The following is a 23,925-nucleotide window of genomic DNA, read 5'->3' as shown; positions in this document are numbered from 1 at the left end:
TATTCCTGCTCAGCTCTGACTGTGCCATTTGAAGTAGCAGCAGGTCGGGACAAGAATGAGCAAGGCCCTGTCCTGCAGCTCTGCAGTGCCAGGCAGGAGGGATTGATCAGGTCTGAGCTCCCTTTGCCTGGGGCAGGAGGATGGAGCTGGATTCAGGAGTTGTTTCTGTGCTGGTGCTGATGCTCTGCAGAAGGAGCAGCAGTTGCTACATGCTGCTGTCATGGCAGCTGCTCGGATGGATGGCTGCCTGCAGCTTGCTGAGCTCCCAGCAGTGAGCAGGGATGGAACTGGCTCTGGGCTGGGCATTGTGCCATGTGCAGCTGCCTTCAGAGTTGTGCCGAGCTCTGCTCACCACCGGGGACAGATACCTCTGCGGGGCCATCCCCATTCTCTGAAGATCAGGCTTTGGCAGAAGGGAGTGGCAGCACTGGTGACCTCCATGTGGCACAAGGGCTTGTTTTCTATAATTTGGCCTTCCCATGGTTTGTGGGTGTTTTCTGAATGCTGTATTGAATTTGATTCTGTCTGCTCCCCCCTTTTTCAGTCCTTTGAATAAGCAAAATTAGGGAGAGAGGGGAGAACAAAATAAAAACAGTTATTTATTTATTTATTTACCCCTAGAGGCTGTTCAATCAAAATAATTGAGATTATGGGGTCAGGATGAATATAATATTTCTGTGTTAAGTACTTGCCTACTTTGTGGGATGTTTTGTACAGATTCTTCACTAAATTATCTTAGCTGCTGTTGCTAGGTAACATTGTTTGCTTCATAGCTTCAGAGAAACAAGAGGGTCAAAGAGTGCAATTCCATATTATTATCATCTGAGTTATACTAATAAGGTTTTCATTGTGTGTCTTAGATATCTTTTGCCCTTTTTTTTCCTTTTAGGGAACGTCATTGTCTATGGGAATACAATTGACATGTACACCACGGTAGAAAGCCTCTTATCCTTAGGGATCGATGGTTCCCGCATCCATCTTGTGCAGGCTCCGCTCAGCTCTGCCGGTCCCTGCCTCGCCGACGCCAGCCTGGAGCGCGCCGTGGGGGAGACCCTGGCAGAGGCGGGCGTGGCCGTGCACCCGGACAGCGTCCTGACACAGTGGGGACAGGGTGACCGTGGCCTCATCACCTGGGCTGCCTTCACCTCTGCCTCTCACCTCCTCCACCTGCAGTGCTCAGTAAGTACGCGCTTCCCACGCCTCTCCTTCAGGCTGGTTTTTTAACACAAAAGGCATCAAATTTACCTGCTCCCTCACAGATTTATCTATTTCCTCATTGTCTCTAGGAGATTGAATATTCGCTTGTTAGTCTCAATAATTATTTTTTTTTAAATCCAAATAAACCTATTGTTAATGTCCTGACTGATTTGGATTAAAATGTATTTAAGTCACCTGACACACAAGTAATTGTGACTGCTGAGTGACAAATATTCTTAAATCATTTTCAAAGTAATTCCAGAAATCCTTTTCTTATTTAAATGTGCAGTTACTCTTGTCTATAGTTATGTGCATTTGTCATAGTAGAAGCCAAAAACACTGGGATAGTATGTAACTTAATGAAAATATATTTTAAGCAAGTTCCTTTTCCTCTACATCAATGATTGCACGTTTTTTCACTTCCAGTACCAATATCTTACGGAAGCTGTCGGCATGTTCACAGGTGTGGCTCTGCTCTGAGACTGGGGACAGGTTCTAGCCTTTCCTAAGGGTCAGCGTATTTCTGTTTTCCTTTATTGGGCTAATCCACAGGAGTGAGTCACTTCAAAACCTGCATCCACAGGGAGCCACCAAGACCCTCCGCACTCCCCGCTGTGCGTGCCCTCCTCTGTGCAGCTGTTGGGTTAACTGTGGAGAGGGTGAGCCCTGTGCCTCTTCCAGAGAGCTCCCCAGGTGTTGGGGTCCCTGCTGGCCGCCCTGCTCTGCAGCCCTTTTCTTTTTCAGCCCTTTTCTTTTTCACATAGGGATGGTTAAGCCATTTGTGATAGGGGTGAAGGCCTCACACAGCACTTCTGTCCATAGCAGTCTCCTGACTTTGGTCTCCGTATCAGTAGTGATGTTCCTCCCACTCTCTCCCTGTATGCAGCTTTTTAAGTTCTCTCCTTTTTCCTTGAAATCTCTCTATTTTTATCTGTTCACAAAAATCTCAACGTGGTTCTTGGTTTTGCAGCTTGGTATCTACTGACCAGCTCCCCTTCAGCCCCCTCGTTTCCCCACCACCTTGTCAGCATGGCCTGCACTGTTTCTTCAGATGCCCCTTGCCTTGGGGTTTCTTTCTCCTATTTGTGCCCCATGCTCCTCCTTCCTCCATCCACGGTCCTTCCCTGTGGAGGTCTCTCTTTCACAGCCTCCAAGATGAAAGACCTGCAATTACTTGTGATGTCGAGGGCTTTGTATTCTCCAAAACCAGTTCAGCTGCCATGCAAGGCTCCTGTAACTGCCTCCAGCCATGTGGGAGGCTGGACTCAGACGAGGAACAGGCTCTGGAGAGCAGCTACACCAGGAAGGCAGCTGCACTCACAAGAGGCCAGGCTCTGCAGGAATCGTCTCTGCAAGCAGCTCTGGGCCTTTTGGGATTTCAGCCAGTATCAACTGTTGATTGGCAGTTCTTGGGGACTTAATTTGTTGAGTCCTGCAGGATAAAAACAACAGGAGGAAATCTCTTCTTTCCCTAAAGCAGCAGCCTCCCTCTTCCCTACCTCCTGCCCAGGCTGACAGATGGCTCCCACCTGGAGGCTGCAGCCCTCCCCTCTAGTGACACTGTCCTGCCTGTCAGCTGGCAGGATGTGGGGCTGTGTGGTCCTCTTGCCCTCATGGGCAGAGCTTCCTTGATTTTTGGCTCCCTGAGATGGTCAAAATTCTCTCAGCTGTGCACAGTTAATCACTTAGTTTATCTATCAACAAGCCCAGGGGCTCTGGCTCCTTCACTGCCCCATCTCTGCTTATGCCAGTGCTGCTAAAATTTCCAGCTCCCTGTGCCTTTTCTTTCAGGCAGTTGAGTATCTGACACTTCCTGTTAGTCCCCAAGAAAGCTCTTTGGGGGTACAACTGGGTAACAGTCACAGATTTATCCTGAGCTGGTGCTAAGGGAAGGACAGTTTACAGATGCTGCTTTGGCCTGGCACAATTAAGTCTTGGGCTGTTCAGAATGAAGATGGCAAGGGAAAATGTGCTCATCTGAGACCCTTCCATCCTTTCTTCAGCCAGTAAAGGAATATTTCTTGCTGTAAGGGCAGCAATTAGTTGTCTGGTGGTTTTAAAAGCTGAGGGCACACACAGTATGTGGGCTGAGGGCACTGAAACTCACTCCCATGAGTTTCACTGACTCAGGAAAAGCTCAGTGTGAGGGCTCTGGAACTTCACAGACCCTTGGAGCAGTGTCTTCATCTGGGCCCTTTGCACACTGTGGTCTTGTTCAAAACATCTCTCAGCCTTGTCATTCTTATTCCTTTCACCTCCCTGTGGCCAGTGGGCACTCTTGACTTACACTCGTTCGGGGATCGTGTTCTGCCAGCTCTCAGTTTATCCTTTGCCAGAGAAAGCTTTGAGGATGCTGCTCATGGTTGTTGCTTCTCCCCCATCTGCTGTCTGCTCCCAGCACCACCTCCTTTGCCATGCTGTTCATGCTGTCCCAGCTTCTGTGGGGGGAGAGGAGCTCTGCTTCCTTGTGCCTCAGGGCATGTACTGTGCCCATGCCATAAGAAAACAAAAGGAGAGAATTATCACTTGACGTTTTTTCTTTGAGACTTAGAGCAGGAATTTATGGATTTAGGGTCCTTGGCCTCTACAGCTTCCACTGACTGAAATTCTGCTGCTGTAGATGAAATAAGGATGACTTTTCCTTCTGAACAAGTTTAATTTCTGATCTTTCCATTTCATTGACTGTCCATGTGCTGGTTAGCCAAAGTAACTCAGTTTGTTGGTAAACAGGCTCAACAGTTGGGAAAACCCTTGTAATGCGCAATTATCCTGCTAAATTCCAAATATATTGGTGCTTTTCTGTTCCTTGGGGTTTCAGGTTGGCTTGAGCATTTGAAAGAAAACAAACTTCACAAAAGGTTCACGTCTATGTTCCATGCTTGGACTAACACATAAAACATGCAGAGCCACTCAGGCTGTTTGATGTGCAAATGTTGGAGTTTTTAAACTATCTAATAACCAGAAGCAGATGAGTCTAGTTTAGTAATTTTCCTTTCTGCTGTCTTAGTCTTAACTTTGGTAGCTGTAAATGCTGGATCAGAAGGATCTCTCTGCTGTGACAGTGTGGCTGAAATCACACTGTATTTCATGTTCTTGTTTTGTAAAATAACATTCAGAATAAAGTCTGGGTTTTGATTTATGAAATCAGCCAGTAAGTAATATAAAATTATCTTCACTTTTTTACATCTCTTTTTAGGCATTTTTTAGCTTTGCCTACAGGACACTGGATTATGAAACCTTTGAGGCTATCACTGATGCTTGCCTTGTCTTTGATGGAAAAGTTGTGATTGATGCCAAATTCCACACCAATGATGCCAGCATCAGGGCTGCAGGTCCTCTGACAAAGTTCTCCAGGAGATACTATAGGGATGAATTAACACACAGCAACTTCAACTCCAGGGAGATTGGCTTTGAGCTTGCTGCTTCCATGCTGAGTCTCTTTGATTCATCCCCTCAGCCCAGTTCCGAGCCACCAGAAGGCTCAGACAGACTCATCCCCATATACAGAAGGTGTAAAGTTCAAGGTATGTCCAGCTGGATTTCTGTCACATTTCCAGCCCCTCTCAGGTATTTTTGCTCTTCTATATACAGGCAGGTCTGTCTCACCTCAGGTGCCATCTCATGGCAGTACAGCACTCAAGGCTCCTTATATACTGGAAAAAGATAATGGCAGAAGGAGGACGAACAAATACATTATTTTCTTCATTGTTAATGACTTAATAAATCTCATATTTTCATTTATGGCAGGTGGTGTTCTTCCTGGAGGTTATAACTACTTGCATATTTCCAAGCCTGGAATCCCCATGCCGTTGGATGCAGAACATGACCAGTGTGATTATGTAAGTTAAATAACGGAATTTTTCTTGTTTTGTCCTCCCTGTTTGTTTGAAAAGATGTTCCTGTTTAGGGTAGCTGGTTCTGGAGGCACAGTATACACCAGGTACAGCTGGAGAGAAAATCAGGAGCAGTCACAGAACTAACTGAACCTCTTGGGTGTTCCTTTCCACACTTCCTGATATTTGGCTTTCTCCAAAGATGTCTGGTTTCCTTGCAGAGGACACAGGGACAGTATTAGCAGCATTTCATGCTTTCAGCCTTCTTTGCTCCCTGCAGCATGTGCTGCAAGTGCATACAGATGATGGCAGTCTGGCAGGGAGATGCAGCTGATTTCTAGAAGAGCAGGAAGTATTGTGGAAGAGATGCTCTGTGCTGCTAGAACATAGCAAGTCCTGCAGCTGTGAGAGTTGTCTTGGAACAGGGCACAGGGAGGCACTCCCCATGCTGGGCTACATGGGGGATTTTCCCAGGATAAAAACATGGGAGTGTTTCTCTTACTGGAGAATCTGACTTGAGGCAAGAAAAGGACTAGATTAATGTCTTTTAAAGCCAGAGAGGACTTTCCACCTAGGCAAGATCCTCTTTCACATAGATTCTACCTTTTTCCTTGGGAATTTCTGCATCAAGCCCATTTTTGCAGTTGATTTAAAGAGCAGCTTTTAAAAAGCTACTTCAGTGCTGATTCTGAAACCTGAACAGCAATGAAACAAATGGGCTTTTTAAAAAGAAAATGGTTTAGGGAGAGGAATCAAAGCATGGCTCACCTTGCTTTTCAGATCCAGGATAAGCCATCCAAAGCAGCATGTAGTGGAGGGCAGAAAAGACTGTCAGAGAGAGGAATTGGTTTTTTACTCCAAATTGCTAGAATATGATTAGACTTATTTTGCTGCCACTCTGATTACCTGCTGATTACCTGAAAAGGGACGATATTTTTTTAAGCCACTCCAGAAACTTCATAAATCCTAAAATAATTTTCTAAGAAAAAAGTAAGGGAAGCTAGTGAAAGGTACTAGCTTAGGTGTGGAAATACTAAAGGTTTCTGTAGCCTAGCAACAGGTTGTTGAAATGTGTAAAAGTGTGACAGGAATACAGCTGGAAAAAATAGCTTCAAGCTATCTGATCATCCCACTTCAATGTGAGATTTGAAGGAAATTTTTACATTTTAATCTAAGTGATTGATCGAAGTAGCTGAAGCTAAATGCTACAGTGAGTGTGAATGTCCAATACTGGTGTTCTTTTATTGACAGTAAACGTGATATGTCATGTGTGTGCTCTGTGTCCTAAAGGAGGCTGAACAGGGTTCACTTGAGTTACCCAAACAGAGCTATCCAGTGTTGTTTGGGATGCTCCAGGTCATCCCTCCTGACTCCAGCTGCTGCTCCAGGAGGTCACAGGTCCCTGCGGATCCGGTGTCACAACCTCCAGCACAGCCGGAGGGCCTGGATCCCCCAGGTGTCTGCAGTGACAGTGGGATGGGCAGTAACCAAACCAAACCACATGGAAAATCTGTGTCCAAGCCCCAGCAACATGCCCTGCTGTGCCAGGAGTGGTCTCTGGATTTTAAGAGGAGGATTGTGGATATTAAGCAGTGATGTCTAGGGGCTGGGAAGGCCTCGCTGACCCTGTGCGTGTGCCAGGTCAGCTGTTCTTCTGTCTCCACAGCTTTCCTGGTGTTTTCTGTTCCAGGGGATGGAGATTGTAACTGGGGAGGCCAGTCATGGGAATTACTTCAGGATACACTTCAGCAGATACAATATGGTGGACAGCATCACCTGCTTTTCCAAGGAGCCCTTCCCTGTCTCCAACTACATCTGCTTGTACGGACAGCACGAGCGCCTCCTCAATGATCTGTATTACCGCTGGAGGGCCGGGCAGCTCACAGACCTCTACAGGTGAGAGGAGCTCCTTGTGCACAAAATCTACCTTCTGGCAGAATTTCAGGTTTGTCTTATTGTGCTTTGTCTTTTGGGTGTTTTCCCTTGGAACAAAAGGTAGAAAAACAGATTTAAAAAGATTTTCCATTCTTTAGCAAAATTGTCGGTAAAAATGCAAGTCCCAAAGACCTTCCTAGAAAGAGCTGTGTGTCTGAGATTTACTTAGAGGAAGAGCAATGACTTGACTATCTTTCATCTGAACGAGCATTTAGGTGTCTTTATCACTTTTGTTTAGAATATTCAGTAGGTTAATCATTAAGCTGAACCTGAACAATCTTTTATTACTGAAGATTCATGTTCAAAAGTTGCTTTTAAAAGTGTTTTTGTGGCTTTGAATCAAATTTTTAAGCCAGAGGTTTGTAGGGAGATTTTACATAACTCATGGTGATAGTCATGCTCAACAACTTCCTATTTTTATCTGGTGAGAGATACTGAACGGCCTGGTTGGTTCTAATCATGTGCCATCTCCTCTGAGGGAATGTTTCATTGCTTTTGATTTTCATTTGAAGAAATCCCTCACAAATGGTGCTTTGGAACATAAACTGTCACAGATGGAGTAGTGATGTTCAGCCTTATATCAGCTGGATAGAGACAGAAAGCCAGGCTCAGGAACAAGTGATCAGTTTTCACTGTGATACAATGTGATGCCTGAAACATTTCCAGGTTTGATTTTCTTCTATTTACAAGTGATTAGAAGAAAGGCACAAATGGTATCAAATTTTTCATATTAAATGTTGTTATTTAGATAACAGTTTGTAAAAGTTTGCTGTGAAGGGTGTACTGTGGTCCAGAAGATGCTTGTGAATATTGCTGCCGTAGGGCTTGATTACAATTTAAAGCAAATGTTGGGTTTGTTGTACAAGAGAGGAACGGGGCACAGCAGACGTGAAGTTCACCTGAACAGCACAGTGTCAAGGAGAGTTGAAGAGGAGCTGAAGGAGGGTGACACAAGTGCATGAGAGATGGGCTAAGCAGGTGATTTCCTCTCCTTGTCATGGCTTATGCTGATGGTGCATTTGGAGCACTAGAAGAACTCCTCAGGCTGTGCAAGGTACCATCGTTGCTTTCGGGGGCATTACAGTGTGCACACACCTTGTGAGCTCACCTTTTCCGTGAGCCATGCTGAGGTGTGGTCAGGGGCATTTGTTAGATGCACCAGCAAATTTCACACCAGCAGTAACATCTGGAACAATAAATCATCCTGCTTTGGGATTTCAGCCTGCAGCACAGGTAGCAGTATTTTCCTGACCTTGACCAAAGGGTCACTGGTGTGCTGCACAGAGGGATAGCATGTATCAGGGCCTCATCACATCCCTTCAGCTCTCCTTAATTAGTGATGATGAACTAATTTTGGACTTGTCTTTTACAGCCATTAGAGAGTGATGTTGTTTGGGACCTTTTGCCTCATTATTTTATCTTACCTCTCATTAGCCTGTGGCAGAATTCCTGAATTACAGTTGCCAGGTTTTTCTTATCTGTTTTTTTTTATTGCCTCCAGTTGTTTTCAGTCTTCTTTCTACCTTATCTTTAGATAGATTTGTTCCTTCTCTTCTTGCTCTTTGGTCATATGAATGAAATCCCATATGTTGCTCTGCAGCAGTGAACATATGCTGCTCTTTAATCCTTGCTCATGTGGTTGTTGTGGCACTTTAACACACACACAGACACTCCCACTCATCCTAGTTTGGTGTTCTGTTACACATGTCTGTCCTGTGAGGAGGGAGCATTCTCCAGCAGGTGTAACAGGTAAACTCCCTGGCATCCCCATGGAGCAGTCCTGGCACACAGCAAGCTGGCAAAGAAATTTGCTGCTTTCAGAAGGATATGGAGCAACAGAGGAAGGCTGGCAGTAACATGTACTCTCATAATATATCACATCTACAACGTATCTACCTCCCTACAGTACAGTGTCACATAAAATGTGCATACATGTGTGTGCAGTGTGCAATAGACGCTGTTAAAGCCAAGCCATGAGAAGACTGTTTGTTAGAAAACCATTACACTGAAAAATGGTTTAGCATCTCTTGTGAGTTGTCCTGAGACTTGTATGTAGAGAAAAAGTGGTGTCTGGTTGGCTTTCGGTACAGAATAGGAAAATGCATTCACTGATTTCTGTGTGTGTGATAAAAGAACAACTGTTTTTGGCCTTGTTCATCTAGTCTGTAAGGATCCCACATGGACACAAACCTGATGACAAGCCTGATGTTAGGACTGAGTTCCTGTCTTTGGATTTCAAAACGTTCCTTTTAAACTAGTACCTGTTACACTTGCATCCACATCTACTGGCAAGATGTGAAGTGCCCTTAGTGAAACGAAAATAGAGACTGTGAAAATGTGGTGTGCTAGTTCAGCTTGTAAACTTGATGGTTGGAAACATCTGTTCCCCTCCTCTCTTCTTTATGCCTCTCTTTTGGGAAGAGCCTTCCTACAAGGCAAGAAAATGCAGTGTTTTAATCTTTTGGTCTGCATTTAGATTTCCCAGCATGGCATCTCGTTCCAGGAGTGGACACAGTGGAACAGCTGTCACCTGGGAGCTAATTTATTTCTGTGTAGCATGCAAATTATCTTTTAAATAATTAGAGACTGCACCTAGCAGTGAATTTCCTCACTGATTTGCGTTCAGTGTAAGAGCTGAAAGTTAACCCCATGGTACTGGATTTCCTGGCCAGAATGTGCCAATGCCATTCTCAAATTAGCTTTCACAACAGGCCTCTGAGATCCAACAAACTTGACAAAGTCCTTCCTTCTGGTTGTGTGCCTGGAACCATAGCTAATGGGAATAATGAGAGAAACAACATTTCCTTTTGTCTGGAGAAAAGTTCCATTGGTTTGGGTATGAGTTCAGCAGGATTTAAAAGCTACAGGACTTGACCCACAACCAAAGGAAGGCTTGGTCACTGCTCTGCCTCAGTACCTGGGCTCTTGGAGGAGATGAAGCAGTGGGCACACATTGCCCTCCCTTCCAGTTGCCTCGTGCCATGCAGTGGGTGCTCTCCTTGAACCTGGGCCTGCAGCCAGTGCATTTCTGAGCAGAGGGGCCTCTCAGTGCAGTTCTTCTATGCTAGGGCAGGAAAAAATGTAGGAGCCAAAGACTCATCACCTGTGAGTTGAATGGCATTACTCACTAGATTTGGAATCCACTTCAGGAAGGAGTTTTCTGCAATTGTTATTCATTTCCCATCAGGCTGCATCTCAAAAAGTCAACTAGAATTTGAATCCCCAAGAGCAAGGCTCTTTCTTGCAGGCAGTCTTCTCCTGAAGAAAAAAGAAAGCAAATTGTGGTAATTCTGAAGGGATACCATGCTGTACTCCATGCTCCTGGCCCCCCTCACTTGCTGAAAGGCCTTCAGATTATTTCCATTATTATTGCCCTAGCAGCAGATAAAAGAGAAGGGTGGAGAGAGAGGTCTGAAGCTTTTTTTCTTTTCTTTTTAAGTTTATAGATTTACTGGTCATCAGTCCTCTACTTCACAGAGAAGGAATGCAACCAGCATTCCTTTTGTGTCCTCCTGAGCTGAAGGCAGCTGCAAGGCAGTTGCCAAGTTATGGAACATGTCCACAGAGCAGTGGAATCTCCCTCTGCTGCATCTTAAGTACAAAACAGATAATTAGAAGGGTCCCCTGATACTTAGCAACCAAACGAATGCTCACTGGCATCATGCCTTTAATCTGAGATAGAAGTGCTTCATGTAAGGTTCATTTGGCATTAATGAAAATCAAATCTAACATAAATGCATAAAAATCTGACCCACTAGTTTCTAAAATACCTAAAGAGCTTGTTTTGCAAATGAGGTGTGAGTGGCTTTTACTTGGGATTTTGTAATTGTGTATTAATGAACTTGTTGTCAGCCATGACATGCAGAAGATGCCTCTTGTGTCTCAGTCACAGCAGAGTGCCTCTTGTGGCACTCACAGCAGCGGTGAGGCAAGGACAGCACAAGGCAGGAGCACAGGGTCAGGCCTGGGGAGCAGGGCACAAAGGCAGGGCATGTTTTAATGAGGGATGAGCAGAGAAACCTCACAGGCATGGTCATCCAGGCAGAGCTCAAAACCTGGTGGTTATTTTTTGTTTCAATAGCTTCGTTTCCAGGACTTGTCAAACTGGACAATTTGCTTGCTCTGCACAGGGATCTTGGGCACGATGAGGGGGGAGAAGCCCCCAGCAGACATGACCAGGGCTCTTTGGCAAGAAGGAGTTGGGAGAGTGGGTTTTATGGCAGTACTTGAGTGTAGCACAAAAAGCACAGGGGATTTAGGTGCATTGTAGTCACCAAGGAATGTTTTCTCCCCAGTGCCAGAATGCAGGTAGGATTCAGTTTTCACTGAGGATGGGGAACAGGTGATCCACGCATGGATCTGTGGAGATCCATGCCAGGTGGTTCTCAGCAGGCCTGCATGCTGCTGTCCAGGAGCTGGGCACCCTGAAAAAAATCACACAAAGTGGCACAGCTTCAACTGCACCAAGTACTGACAGGCCATGGAACATGAGGCTGCCAAACATGCTGCAGGAATATGTGAAGGGAGTCAGGCTCCCTTTCCCTGAGAGGCTTTGGAAAATCCACCCAGAAACTGTAAACATGGATAACAGCACCAGATGTTTCCTTGGCTGCTCTCTTCAAGCCCTGTCTTTTATTTTCACATTGCATTTTCATATTAGCTGTACAAGCTAAATGCTCAAAAGTACTTTGAGCTGCATGAACTGCATTCACTTATTTTGAAGTAACCATTTAGGTTTTTCTACTGAAGTTCAACTCCCACATCATGGTGTTGTTAACATTAGGCTGAAGGTAATCTGTTAAGCAGTGTCATTCAGTGAGACTGTTAAGCACAAACACCACACTGGACTGTTTATTGACTCAATGCTAATAAAGCTCACAATATAACAAATGCATTAAGGAAAAGAAGAACATTTGATCTTTTCAGCATTATTGTTGAAAGGTAGAGAGAATTTCATTACTTACAGGCTGGATAATCAGTGATTATTTAAACATGAAATGCATGCTACATGGAAAAGCTGGATTTAACCCAAGCCTTCTGAAATGAAGTGTGGTTGTTTGTTAAGAGGAACACTAGAATGCCCTGCTGCTATCTGGAATCTGCTGGATCCCACACCATTAACACACTGGGATTACATTTGAGGGACTCCACCGTAGGCTTTTGTTCATTGGGCAGACGGTGAGACATTTTTTCTGCAGGGTTAAAAAAGACCAGAAAGGAACTGTAACAGGTAGTGAGCATGACTGAGAGGGACAGTGCTGCTCTGTACATTCTGCAGCCTAATTAGAGGGAACTGTGTATGCTTTTCCTGAAGAGAGAGAGGGTAAGGGAAGAGGAACACGTTGAAGGGAATCAAAGCACTAACGGCTTTTTCGCTCCCGGAATTAACCGCTAACCCCGCAGTGCACTGCTACAGCTGCACTTACAGAGCAAATCGATACAAATGGCTGGAGATTTCCAGATATTAAGTAGTTTTAAAGGAGCAGCTAACTTGCCAATGAAGATCCATGTTACTAAGAAACCCCACATTCAAATTAGTAAGTTAAAGCTTGTCAGCTGAACCCTGCCACATTAATTTGCAGCCAAACCTTGCTGATTCATATTAGTAATTATGCAAACCATTATGAATGATTGAATCCATAAACAATTGCAGAAAAGCAATCATACTCCTGCACACAGCCTGTTTGATGGTTTTGTGCCTCGGGTTTAATTTCCTTTAAATCATTTTCCATAATACATTATGTGTGAAATAACAGTATGTGAAAAAAATGCAGTAAGCCTGATTTCAGGGTCAGCCACAAAGTGCTCATAGAGAGAGCACAGACAGCAGTGCTTCTGTGTCAGCTTTAAAGAGCACAGAGGTTAGGAAGTTCAGTGAGAGTTGGTACACCATAACTGCTGTGATCTACTAAGGTGTCTAAACTTTACCAAATACCAGTGCTGAAATAACAGAGAGTCTCTCCTGAGGCCACTTAGGAGAACAGGAAAGGGCTGCATTATCTCAACACCAGGATCTGCTTTTTGAAGGTGCCTCTGGGTGCAGTGCTGTAACATTTCCAGGATATTAAAACTGCAGCAGAGCTGATTTATCAGTCATGATGGATCACCAGCATATTCAGAGGGAGGATGCTGGTGAGTGGTGCAGTGTCACCCCCTGACGTCAGCAGGTCCCTGCAACAGCCCCGGGGAGGCTGGGCCTGGGCCAGCAGGAGCAGTGTCCCCCTCAATGAGGTCTGGAGTCAGTGGCCATTTTTCCAGAACAAGAATTGCAAGAGCAGTTGTCCTTTGACCTGGTTTGACATTACAGCAATGTTTAAAAGGGAATTGTAAACCACAAGTTTTAAACCAGTCATCTTCCAAAGACAAGACATTGCAGGTTCTGTGAGAAGAGGTAAAAAAAGCACAGGCTTCCTCTCCAGGGTTTACTTCTCAAAAGGGACAAAAGAAATGTCGGCTTGTGAATTTGTGAGCACAGTTGTTACTTTGTGAACCTGCTCGGTGGATTCACTCACAGATCTGTTGTCCATAAGGCTGTTGGTTTCACTAATTACTGGGTGAGAGCAGTAACAGAGTCCTGGATCACTGAATTTAACAGGAGATTTTCAAACACCTGGACAAGCAGGTGTTCAGGGAGCAGAACTGCAGAGCAAGGAAGTAAAGACCCTTTTTGCTACAAACAGGCTTTTGGTTTGCAGTTCAGCAGTTGTAGGTGAATGTTAAGAAATTGCAGGTCAGGGAATATGTTATGTCCTTTGTGCTGAAGAACAATGCTCTCAGGTGGTGCTCTAGGGGATTTTACACAAATTGGTCTTGCTTTTTACCTATGTAAACAAGCTGTCTTTTGAAATTATTGGTCATATGAATGCAGGAAATGCTCAGTGGAGCATTTATTTATATTGTCTTTAAATTAACACACTATGATTCCTGGTCCAACTATCCAAGGTATATCAGGAAACATTTTGTATCTTTTGCTGGTATTACTGTATCTTTGTAATTAAGAGTCTTAAAGACATGCATATATTGTTCTCAAAACAAAACATTTTGAATTTTCCTGGCAAGATGGGATGTTCCATCTTGTGTGCTGGTGTTGGAGAAAAGACTTTTGTTCATCTGCAGGCTGTGGTTGGGAAGTATTGTCAGGAATTGAAAATTGAAATTGCATTGCATCCCATCCCTCCACAGTACTTTACTCTTCCCACTCCTGAGAAGTGGAAGTCCCTGCTCTGTGTAGGCACTCCTGGTGTAATTGTGTTCCACTTGAGCCCGTGTCAGCTGAACTCTTCAATCTCCTCTGTGCTTGTTCTCCTGGGGTATTCCTGGGATGTGTGAGCAGCAGCCTTTCTCTGCCTGACTGGGCTCCCAGCTTTGGCCATCACATGCCAAAGGCACCACTGAGAGACTCGCTGAGAGGCACCACCAGAGCCATCCACACGTGCTGGAGAATGACTTTGTATGTCCTGAAGTCTGAGAATTTGAGAAGGGACAGAGTATCTTTCAGATCAACAGCCTGGAGAATTTTGCATTTCAAGCATTACATTTCTTCTTAGAAAAAAATTTCAACCTAGGAAGGCAAATGTCTATCTTAAAAATTCCCTGCATTGTACAAAGCTTGGGAAGGTACAGAGAGGAAAGAAGACTCTCTCCACTCCTTACAGATTACCAGGAGATTAAGTTGATCAGTGACTCTGCTTGTATTGTGTACTAAAAGCCATAGTGCTGCTCTGTGTGTGCTCACCGTGCTGGTGCTGAGGGCACAGCCATCACCAGAGGGCCACTGGGCTTAATGGCACCAAGGGCAGAGCACTGGTGACTCGTGGATGGCTTTGGGAAGAAACAAATGGGATTTCAAGAGATCTGTGTTCAGGATTGCTTAGAGACATTTATTGAGAACTGCAGATTCAACCCACATCACAGGCTGTCAGAGTCTGAACTTCCTTTGAGTGTGTGTGTTGGTGAAGAATAGGGGTAGGAGGGATGCAAGGAGTCTAATTTGGGTGTGTTGTTTCCATCCATGCAAGTTCTGAGTAGCAAGCATAAGAAGAGCCATGGACACATCATCCTCCAAACCTGTAGTCACTGACACTCCGGTCTGCAGAGGGATTTTTCAAAGGCACCATCACAAGATGCCACCTGCCCTTTGAGCAGTGGCAAATCCCCTTCTCATCCCAGCCCCCTTGCAGCAAGAAGGCACCAGAGTGCAGACACAGCTCAGGGGTCAGGATTGATCCCTGGAACTAGACCCTGGGCCAGAGCATGGGGCAGTTGGCATGGACAAGCTCCCCTGCAGGTAGGGGATGTACCACAGAGCTGAAATTACTCATCTCTTTTCTTATCTTTATAACTTCCTTTTTGTCTTGTCCTTGCACAAAACAAGGGTGTTATTCTAAAGGTTTTTCATTCAGTATTAAAGATTTTTATGGCCTCACAGCTTGCTGCCCCCATGCATGCTGCCCCCCAGTGCCATACCCCCATGCCACCAGACCTGACTCAGGTGGCAGCTCAGTGTTGGGTCCTTGCTGCCAGGACAAAGAACCATCTTCCACAGGGGCAGAGGCTTCTTCTCCAAACGTGGTGTGTTCCTGCAAATGAAATGGAGAGTGACTCTAGGCAGCTCTCGGATGGACGGCCATGTGTACACTCCATTTTTGCTTGCTAGAAGTGCCCAGCTCTGCCCATTTTGTTTATGTCCCTTGCAAAGGGAAGGATTCCGTGCCTTCTGTACAGGATACCACAAAATATTTCCTTCTTCCTTGCCTCTCATCTAATGTAGGCTACACCTCACAAATGAGGCAGAACAGACTTGAAATGTTGTTTGTCAATGAAAGGTGAGACCAGCTCCTTAGCAACGCAAAGGATGTTGTTCATTGTCTTCTGCAGGAGCCCATTCCATCCCACCCGTCACAAACGCCTTCCCGCAATCGCTGTCATCGCCATAAAGGCTTCCAGCAGGGATCCCCGCTAGGAAGTGACCAAGTTTGCACACCCCTTATGTTCCTGGCAGACACTGTCATCTTGTACATATTTAGCCTGATCACTCTGGCAGGTTATGAAAGACTAAATGGTGCAAACACATGTGGCAGATGCCGTTCTTGTGATAGCGGAGGAGCCGCTGAGCCCCTGTTGGGAGTGTGCCAGCTCCGTCTCGTACACTGAAGAGCTTTATACTTTGAAGCCTTCCACGGCTTGCCCTGAGGGACTGCTGCTGAAGTGGTAATAAAATTCAGAATGAGCCTCAGAAAGTCAACTTGTTGGTTTCAAATGGGGTTTTTCATTATTAAGCTTCCCTTTAGCAGCCATATGTAGAGCTGCTCTGTCAAAAACACCGTGTACCCCCTGAGAAAGGTGATTCAAACTGAAAAGATAAATAGATGGAAGCACAGAGCCGGCAAAGAAAGTGAATTGTTTGTGTGAGCTGAATCTCCAAATGGCCCTTGGTGTTCTTCAGGTGAAGGGAAGTGAAAGAAGTCTGGGAGTAAATGTTAGTTACTAGGAGCTCCTTCTGGCAGTCTATCTAGAAAATATGGACAAGGCATTCTTTGGTCCTGAAAACCAGGCATTTTATTTGCATTAAAGATTCCAAACTGCGTGGCACATTTCAGGTTTTGAGTTTCAAATCTGTGGATATTGACCAGAACAGTAAAGTTGTGGTTATAGATGAAGCTGGTGACAATAGTGGGAATATGTAGCACCCCTGAAACATTTACAAAGAGCATTAAGTGTAGCACCTCAGTGAGGCAGGTGAGCCCCTTAACTGAGGTAAGGCAGTTGGGAAGGTTGCACCTCAGTTGAGAGAGGAAATAATCTGCTCAGGATTATAGTCTAAATTAAGATGCCAGCTTGAAGACAAAACATTTGGCCAGCAGCACATAGCTTTTACCACAGCATATCAGTAAAAATAGAGTCTTTAATTACCTTAATGTAGTCTTGTATAACACCTCCCTTTCTCTCTATGCTATTTATTATCAACAGTGAACTCACAAAGGTTTGTGTTGGGTGGGGGTTTTTTTCTGAAATTGAAGAGATTTTAAATGCTGGGGGATATTTTGTTTTTCTCCAGCTCTCTGCAGACCTTTGGGGTGTGCAGTTACTGAAACAAGGACCCTTAAAACTGAGCTCATCCCAACCTGCATATCCAAATGAGCAGGCAAGCATCAGTCCCAGTAACTCCTGAGCTAGGCAGCACTTGCTACAGCAAGGATGAGATGCTTGGAATGGTGTCCATAAATATTTATACTTTGAAAAGGTCTGTGGGAGGGAGAGAGCCCTGCTGTGCTGCAGACCAAGCAGATTCCGAGAGGCAGCCCCAGCCAGCCTGGCATTCAGAGGGGAATGAGGGTGCTGGGGCAGAGAGGGGCCAAGCACATGGGCATCCAGCCAAGCTGTGCCAGGTGCACAGAGCATTTTAATGGGTGTGAGGGAGAGCTGAGGGGGAAATCCTGCCCTTGGACATGGAGGAAGTAAAATCTGCAGAGAGGAAACTGCACATTAGTTCTCTGTGGACAGGTATCTCAGGATTATTAAATCTGTGTAGCATGTTTTAGTTGCCTTATGCAGGTGCTCACTTAAAGGCCACACAGCTGAACCAGGTGAGAAGGTTCCTGTGCTCCAGAGGGCAGTGCCAGGGTCCTGCTGCCATTCCCAAGGCATGGGTGTTGGTGGCAACCACGCAAATGCCCCCCTCTCCCAACTTCCCAGGTGAGCCTGCTGACATGTGCTCGGTCATTATGAAGATGAGCATGGGGCACCTCCTGACCACTGTGAGCATTGACAAGAATTACACTCCGAGCATCTCACCCGAGCTGTAAAATTTATCTTTCATTACAGAGAGAAGTAAATCACAGCTTTGTAGTCTGGCTGCCCCGTTATATTTACAGCCATGAGGTTCTACAGGGAGCAGTGCCCTCTCCATCCTTTTCCTCCTTTTTCATGGAAGAATGCTGCTGAGCATGCTGTCACTGAAAGAAAAAGTTACAAGAGCTTCCTCCTAGAATCGGTTCAATTTAGCTTCATCACACTAGTGCAAAGAACATATTGCAGCCCTGTGGTGGCCTGTTTTTCTGGCTTTTATTAATCCAGAAACCTTAATGATGAACAACATTTGTGTCATTGTCTACACAAATTTAATTTGTTTATGCAGTAGTTCAGTTAATCCTGCAATCTGCTTTTCTCAAATGAGGACAGATAATGGAGACACCGTTCTTTACAGGTCTTCAGGCTTTTAAATTCTGATAAAATCAGGATTCTTCACTGGGTCTTGCCACAGCTCTGAATTAAGCCACTTTAAATGTAATTACTGAAGCTGGCTGTACATCAGGAACATCCATTAAAAGAATTGATTGACCATGCTGTTACAAGGAGGCATTTTATGAACAAACGATCATGATGGGTCCAGAACTGTAATTTATAAAGGCAAAAAAGCAGGTAAATACTTTATTAGTGGTTAATGAGAGGTTCACAAGATAACTAAATTTCTTCTTTTTTACCCAGCTACTTCAGGGAACCTTGGTCCTTGGCCATCTATCACGATCGGTTTATTGATCTGCAGAAGGAACTGCGCCAAACCCTGATGTCAGAACAGGTAAGAAAAATGACTGGCGAGTGCATTTTATTATTTAGGTAATTTGTTAGTGTTGGTCACTTTGATTTCTGCTCCCATCTGTATCCTGAAGCTTTATGTTTCTGTTTACCTCTCTCTTCGGGGAAGCCAGAGCAGACTGTGTACCTCACGGGGGGGTCACCATGTACAGCACAGTGTTCAGTTTTCTTGTTTGGGTATATTCTCAAATCTGCCAGTAGAACTCGAACTTGCTTTGTTGTCCATGACTGTATTTTTGCATTATAGCTGCAATTTTGTACAAGTACCCAGTGGAATCTGGAGCCTGGCTTGTCCATGTATCCCCCTTGGGTTTAGGAGTGTTCCCTAATAGGAATATGCTATGGGCCATCCTACACCTCTCTCAGCTGAGTCTGTGGGTAGGTTTTTCAACACCTAACTGCAGGGAATGGCTTTTGTAGTCCAAAGGGTGAAAGCAACTGGCTTTTTCAGTGATAAGTGGATTTCCTGAATAAGGGTGGAATTAAAATGTTTGCTAATGCTGTTTTACAGCTTTGGCCCTAGCACCATAACAGAGGCGTAAAGCCTCAGCAGCCAGGAACTGCCTGCCCAAAATCCAAAGTCACTGTGCTCCATGGGGAGAACTAATAACAGCAGGTGTCAGGCAGCCCCCAGAGCTGCCTTCACCACCTCCTGAGGAACTTCTGGCTGATCCCAAACAGAGTTTGTGGTCTGATATCAGTGCCTCCAAGCCAGTACCTGGGAGCAGTTCACCCTGTCCCTGCTCACACTGCCTCTGCCTTTGTTTAACCTATGCAGTTCCAGATGGTGGCACTGGGTTTTAAACATGTGCTCAAGGAGTTTTTAACTCTGTGGAAAACAAATGGAATTGAGTGTAAATGGAGGCAGGGTGGCAGGAGGAAGTGAAGCCCATGGCCCATCTATCTCCAGGGCCCATTGCTGCTGCATCCCAGCTGCAGCCACACGTGCTCAGCCCTGCCTCCTCCCCAAAGGGCTCAAAGCTATTTGCCTCCTGTTGTCCTGACCCAGAAAGGGCCTTGGTGCAGTTTAATTTGGGCTCTCTTGGAACACCTCTATAAAAGAGTACAAAATGAAGTTCTGTGCAGAATGAGGGGCCTGATGTGAAGTGTTTTTCTTGCCATCGTTCAAACTTATTTGTCGTGCTGTAAGTGTGAACAACTTGAGAGAGAGGGGAGTTTGTGCCCTACAAATGAAGGACTCACTTGCCTTACCCTGTCTTTGTGGCAGCAGTCCTGGCACAGAGAGTCTCCCTGCATGGCCTGGAAGCAGCTCTGTGTGAGTCAGGATTACTATGGACATAGGTGATGGTATCTCCATCTGAATGAAAATTTGGCATTTTGGACTTTTATTTTTTTTCACAGTGATTTTAACTATGTTTACTAAATGTCACAATTTATGTTTTCATTGGGTGTTCCTTCTGGGCACATTCCCAGATCCAGAGTAGGTACCATGTGCTCTTGGAGTATCTCTTAAATGCCTCAGGACTGGTTGTGTTTCTGTATGAAGTAAGAGACCTACTGTTTTTGTCCCCTGATGCTCATATTCTAGCTCTTTTCAGCATGCAGAAAAATTACTAATGAAGGCTAAAAATGAGGGAAAGAGATGTTTAAGAGCTGTGGGCATAAATGCACAGAAGTCAGATATTTCTGGTTAGTTTCCAGAGAAAGTGGAAATCGGTGTCCTGCAACAGGGGTAATATTTGCAGAAATATTTGCTAATCGAAGCACTAACTGCATAGAAAAGCCATTTTATGTTCTGGGGACAGGGGCCGTGCATTTAGCCTGTGCTGAAATTGTCACCCGAGGCTGCCCTGGCAGCGCGGGGCTCTGGCAGGGCCGCTGGCACGGGGCATGTTTACCCCTCGGGGATCGCAGCCATGTGTTTGTGGCGGCGTGCGCAGCCCCGGCGATGCAAACATGCAGATGGCAGGGCTGGGGGCTGCACCTCCATCAGCTGCTGGATGCTGCCGCACGCCGTGGGCACACGTGCCGTGCCAGACCTACCAGAACAGCACTTGTCGTCCGTCAGGAATAATGGCCTGGTGCTCTGGCTGCAGCTGGGCCGTGCTGAGACTCGGTTAAAAGCCACAGTAAATATAGGGCATGGAGCTGGGGGAAGTGTGGAATTCCTCTGGCAAAACCCCTCTGACAGGGGTCCCACATGGGTTTGTTCACATGCACCTGTGGCCGGTTATTTGTGAGGGAGAGGGGAACAAACAGTCGAGCACCACCGGCCTCAGGGTGTACTCAGTGCCACCAGTGTGAGCTCCACTCCACGCCCCCCCTGCTGCCTGTATCCTAGCCCTGACATGTTTTCAGGCCGTTCTGGGACCCCACTGCCACGCTCGGCGTCTCCGGAGTGTGCTCCGAGTCCCGTTTGTCTGTCTGACAGCTCTGTCCCGCAGGTGCCCGGGCAGCGCACTGCCGCCGAGCAGCACCCTGAGCAGAGACCCGGCCCGCCGGCGCTTCGGGAGCCCGTCCTGCGCTACCTGCGCCGCCACCGCGCCCAGCTGCCCATGTACGCCCCGACCGATGCCTACAGACTGATGCCGGCTGCAGGTAAGAGAGAGACGGGGGGCAACGGGGTCTCGGGCGACAGCCCCCGCCGTGGCGGGGGTCTCAGTGCACAGCCTTGGCAGTGACGGGGGTCTCGGTGCGCAGCCCCAGCCGTGGGCAGGGGGCTCTCGGTGCGCAGCCCCGGCAGTGCCAGGGGTCTCGGTGTGAAGCGCCGTCGGTGAAGGGAGATCTCGGTGCGCAGCCCCATCGCTGAAGGGGAGTCTCGGTTCGTAGCCCCGGCGGGGAGGCGGCGGCGCGTGCCCGCGGGGCCGCAGCTGTATGCTAATGCGCCGCGGGCCGCCCGCGCAGCCCCGCGCCGCCGCGGACAAAGGGCTGCGGGAGCGGGGCCGCGGCCCGGGGCTCTCCCCGCCACGGCTGCACCTGCCGCATCCTCGGGGGCTTCGCGCGTGTTTGCTTAGATACCGAGCGCGGCGTGCGGGAGCGCGGGGAGCGGGACCCTCTGCCCGTTCCCCGTCGCACCTCGTACCCGACGCGCAGCGTCTCGGGCTGAAACCGGGCGCCACCGTCGCCGTCCCTGCCTGTACCGGGAAGCGGGCATAACCCGTTAGGGTTAGAGTAACAGGTTCGGTTACCACCGGGCCGGGGCTGTGGCTCCGCCTGCCCCGACCCCGCAGCAGCGCGGAGTTGTTCCGTTCGCGGGGTTGCCGGGCTCGACCGGGCCCTGACGACCCGTTCGTTATTCCTCCCGCTCGGACAGACCCATCCTTGGCCACCTGCTGCCGCCGCTGGGCAGCACCCCCGGCGGCCAGCCCCGCTCCCCTCTGTGCCGCCGCCGCCACAAGCGCCACTTTCGCCTCCTCCTGCGCCGAACTCCCCTCTCCCCGCACCCCGGTGCCGGCCGCCCCCGCAAACAGTCGGCCCGCCGAGAGCGGACGGTGCTCCGAGCCGAGCTTGCCGGCGGCGCAGCCCTGGCTGGCGGGCGGCCCGAGAGCACCACCCGCTGCCGGCCCCGCTGCCGGCNNCCGGCGCCGCCCAGCCGCCCGCCTGCCCCGCCGCTCCGCCGCCCCTGCCGCGGGACTCGCCGCCGCCGGTGCCGTTCGGGACGCCCGATGCCGCCGTGCAGGCGCTGTACAGCCCCACGAGGCCCGTCAGCAGGGACAAGTACCTGGAGCGCGGCTTCAGCCTGGGCTCGCCCGTCTCGGCCGAGTCCTTCCCCGCGCCGGCCGTGCCCGGCACCATGGACCCGATCCTCTTCGCCCCGGCTGACCTCAAGCTCTGGGCCGCTGCTGGCCACGCCGAGCCGCCCGCCGCCCACCCCGGCCCCGGTGGAGTCCCCGCGCCGCCCGCCCCGGCCGCGCCGCCTGCCTCGGGCCGCCCGCTGCCCGCCAAGCGCCCGCCGGGTGCCTCCGAGCCTGGGCGGCAGAAGGCCCCGTCGGGCAAGAAGACGAAGGCGATCCGCAAGCTGACCTTCGAGGACGAAGTGACCACCTCGCCCGTGCTGGGGCTGCGCATCAAGGAGGGCCCGGTGGAGGTGCCGGCCAAGGCACGGGGCGGCTGCGCCCGTCCGCTGGGCGAGTTCATCTGCCAGCTCTGCAAGGAGGAGTACGGGGACCCCTTCGCGCTGGCGCAGCACCGCTGCTCCCGCATCGTCCGGGTGGAGTACCGCTGCCCCGAGTGCGACAAGGTCTTCTCCTGCCCCGCCAACCTCGCCTCCCACCGCCGCTGGCACAAACCGCGTCCGCCCGCCACCAAGAGCGGCCCCGAGGCGGGCCGGGCACCGGCCGCGGGCCCGGGCCCGGCCCCGGCGGAGGAGACACCGAAGGAGGCGAGCGGTGGCAGTGGCAGCGAGCGGGACACGCCGAGCCCTGGCGGAGCCTCGGAGGCGGGCTCCGAGGAGGGGCTCTTCGAGTGTCCCCGCTGCGCCAAGCGGTTCCGCCGGCAAGCCTACCTGCGCAAGCACCTGTTGGGGCACGCTACACCGGCATCCACGCCAGCCCCGGTACCCGCACCGGCCCCGGAGCCCAGCGCCGAGGAGCTGCCTGCCGCCGAGTGCCGCCTCTGCCCCGTCTGCGGGGAGACCTTCCCCAGCAAGAGCAGCCAGGAGCGGCACCTGCGCCTCCTGCACGCCGCCCAGGTCTTCCCCTGCAAGTACTGCCCGGCCACCTTCTACAGCTCTCCCGGCCTCACCCGGCACATCAACAAGTGCCACCCCTCGGAGAACCGGCAGGTCATCCTGCTCCAGGTGCCGCTGCGCCCTGCCTGCTGAGCCGCCCGTGCCTTCCCCGCCGCCCCGCGCTGCTCCCCCGGGGCCGCCACACGATTAGCTTTAATACGGCTTGTGACCTGCTGGAATCTGGCTTTACACTTACCTTCCCGGGGTCTCTCTCTTCTTTTTTTCTTTTTTTTTTTTTTTTCTTTTATTTTTATTTTAATTTTTTTTTTTTTCTTTTATTTTTATTTTAATTTTTTTATTTTGTTCCTTTGCTCTGTTTTTTATCGATGTGAACAGATCAAACTGCTTGAGAGAAACAAGCGTTTCCTTTAGTGTAGCCACAAATGCCTTGACTCTGCTGTTGATGGTCTCCAGAAAATGCTGTAGAAACTGCCTTAACTGTGACATGCCAACTTTCTGTTTCTGTTCGTTTGCCCTTACTAAGGTAGCTCATGAGTTGTCTATCTGTATATGTTGGTTTGAGTAATTATGTTATTTATTTGTTATTTATTTATATTAATTATGAAGATTGATATTATTTGATTGCAGATATTCTAATGCGCTTTTTTGTCTCCCCACCTGCCATTTCACTGTGCGTTTTAGAAGATCTTTTTTTCTTAAGGGATCTGCTAAAAA

The 23,925-nt window shown here is 48.3% G+C and overlaps 2 protein-coding genes across 2 annotated transcripts in view; both read left to right on the top strand.

The window, feature by feature from the left end:
- The window catches only part of CFAP61 (cilia and flagella associated protein 61), a 90,626-nt gene that overhangs the window by 62,585 nt on the left and 4,116 nt on the right, over positions 1 to 23,925 (top strand). The window contains exons 21-26 of the mRNA XM_041474028.1: positions 890 to 1,179; positions 4,394 to 4,721; positions 4,945 to 5,036; positions 6,721 to 6,926; positions 18,453 to 18,543; positions 20,966 to 21,119. Of these exons, the coding sequence (XP_041329962.1) occupies positions 890 to 1,179; positions 4,394 to 4,721; positions 4,945 to 5,036; positions 6,721 to 6,926; positions 18,453 to 18,543; positions 20,966 to 21,119 (1,161 nt within the window). The remainder of the gene's footprint in view (positions 1 to 889; positions 1,180 to 4,393; positions 4,722 to 4,944; positions 5,037 to 6,720; positions 6,927 to 18,452; positions 18,544 to 20,965; positions 21,120 to 23,925) is intronic.
- On the top strand, positions 21,402 to 23,343 carry INSM1 (INSM transcriptional repressor 1). Its single transcript, XM_041474041.1, has 2 exons — positions 21,402 to 21,657; positions 21,992 to 23,343. Exons 1-2 carry the CDS (start codon positions 21,402 to 21,404, stop codon positions 23,341 to 23,343), a joined length of 1,608 nt encoding a protein of 535 aa, XP_041329975.1.

This window comes from Pyrgilauda ruficollis, unplaced genomic scaffold (genome assembly GCF_017590135.1).
Source record: "Pyrgilauda ruficollis isolate IOZ18807 unplaced genomic scaffold, ASM1759013v1 scaffold31, whole genome shotgun sequence".
In the NCBI taxonomy this organism is placed as follows: Eukaryota; Metazoa; Chordata; class Aves; order Passeriformes; family Passeridae; genus Pyrgilauda; species Pyrgilauda ruficollis.
The sequence above is the reverse complement of the archived record's forward strand: the minus strand, read 5'-3'. Positions and strand labels throughout refer to the sequence as shown.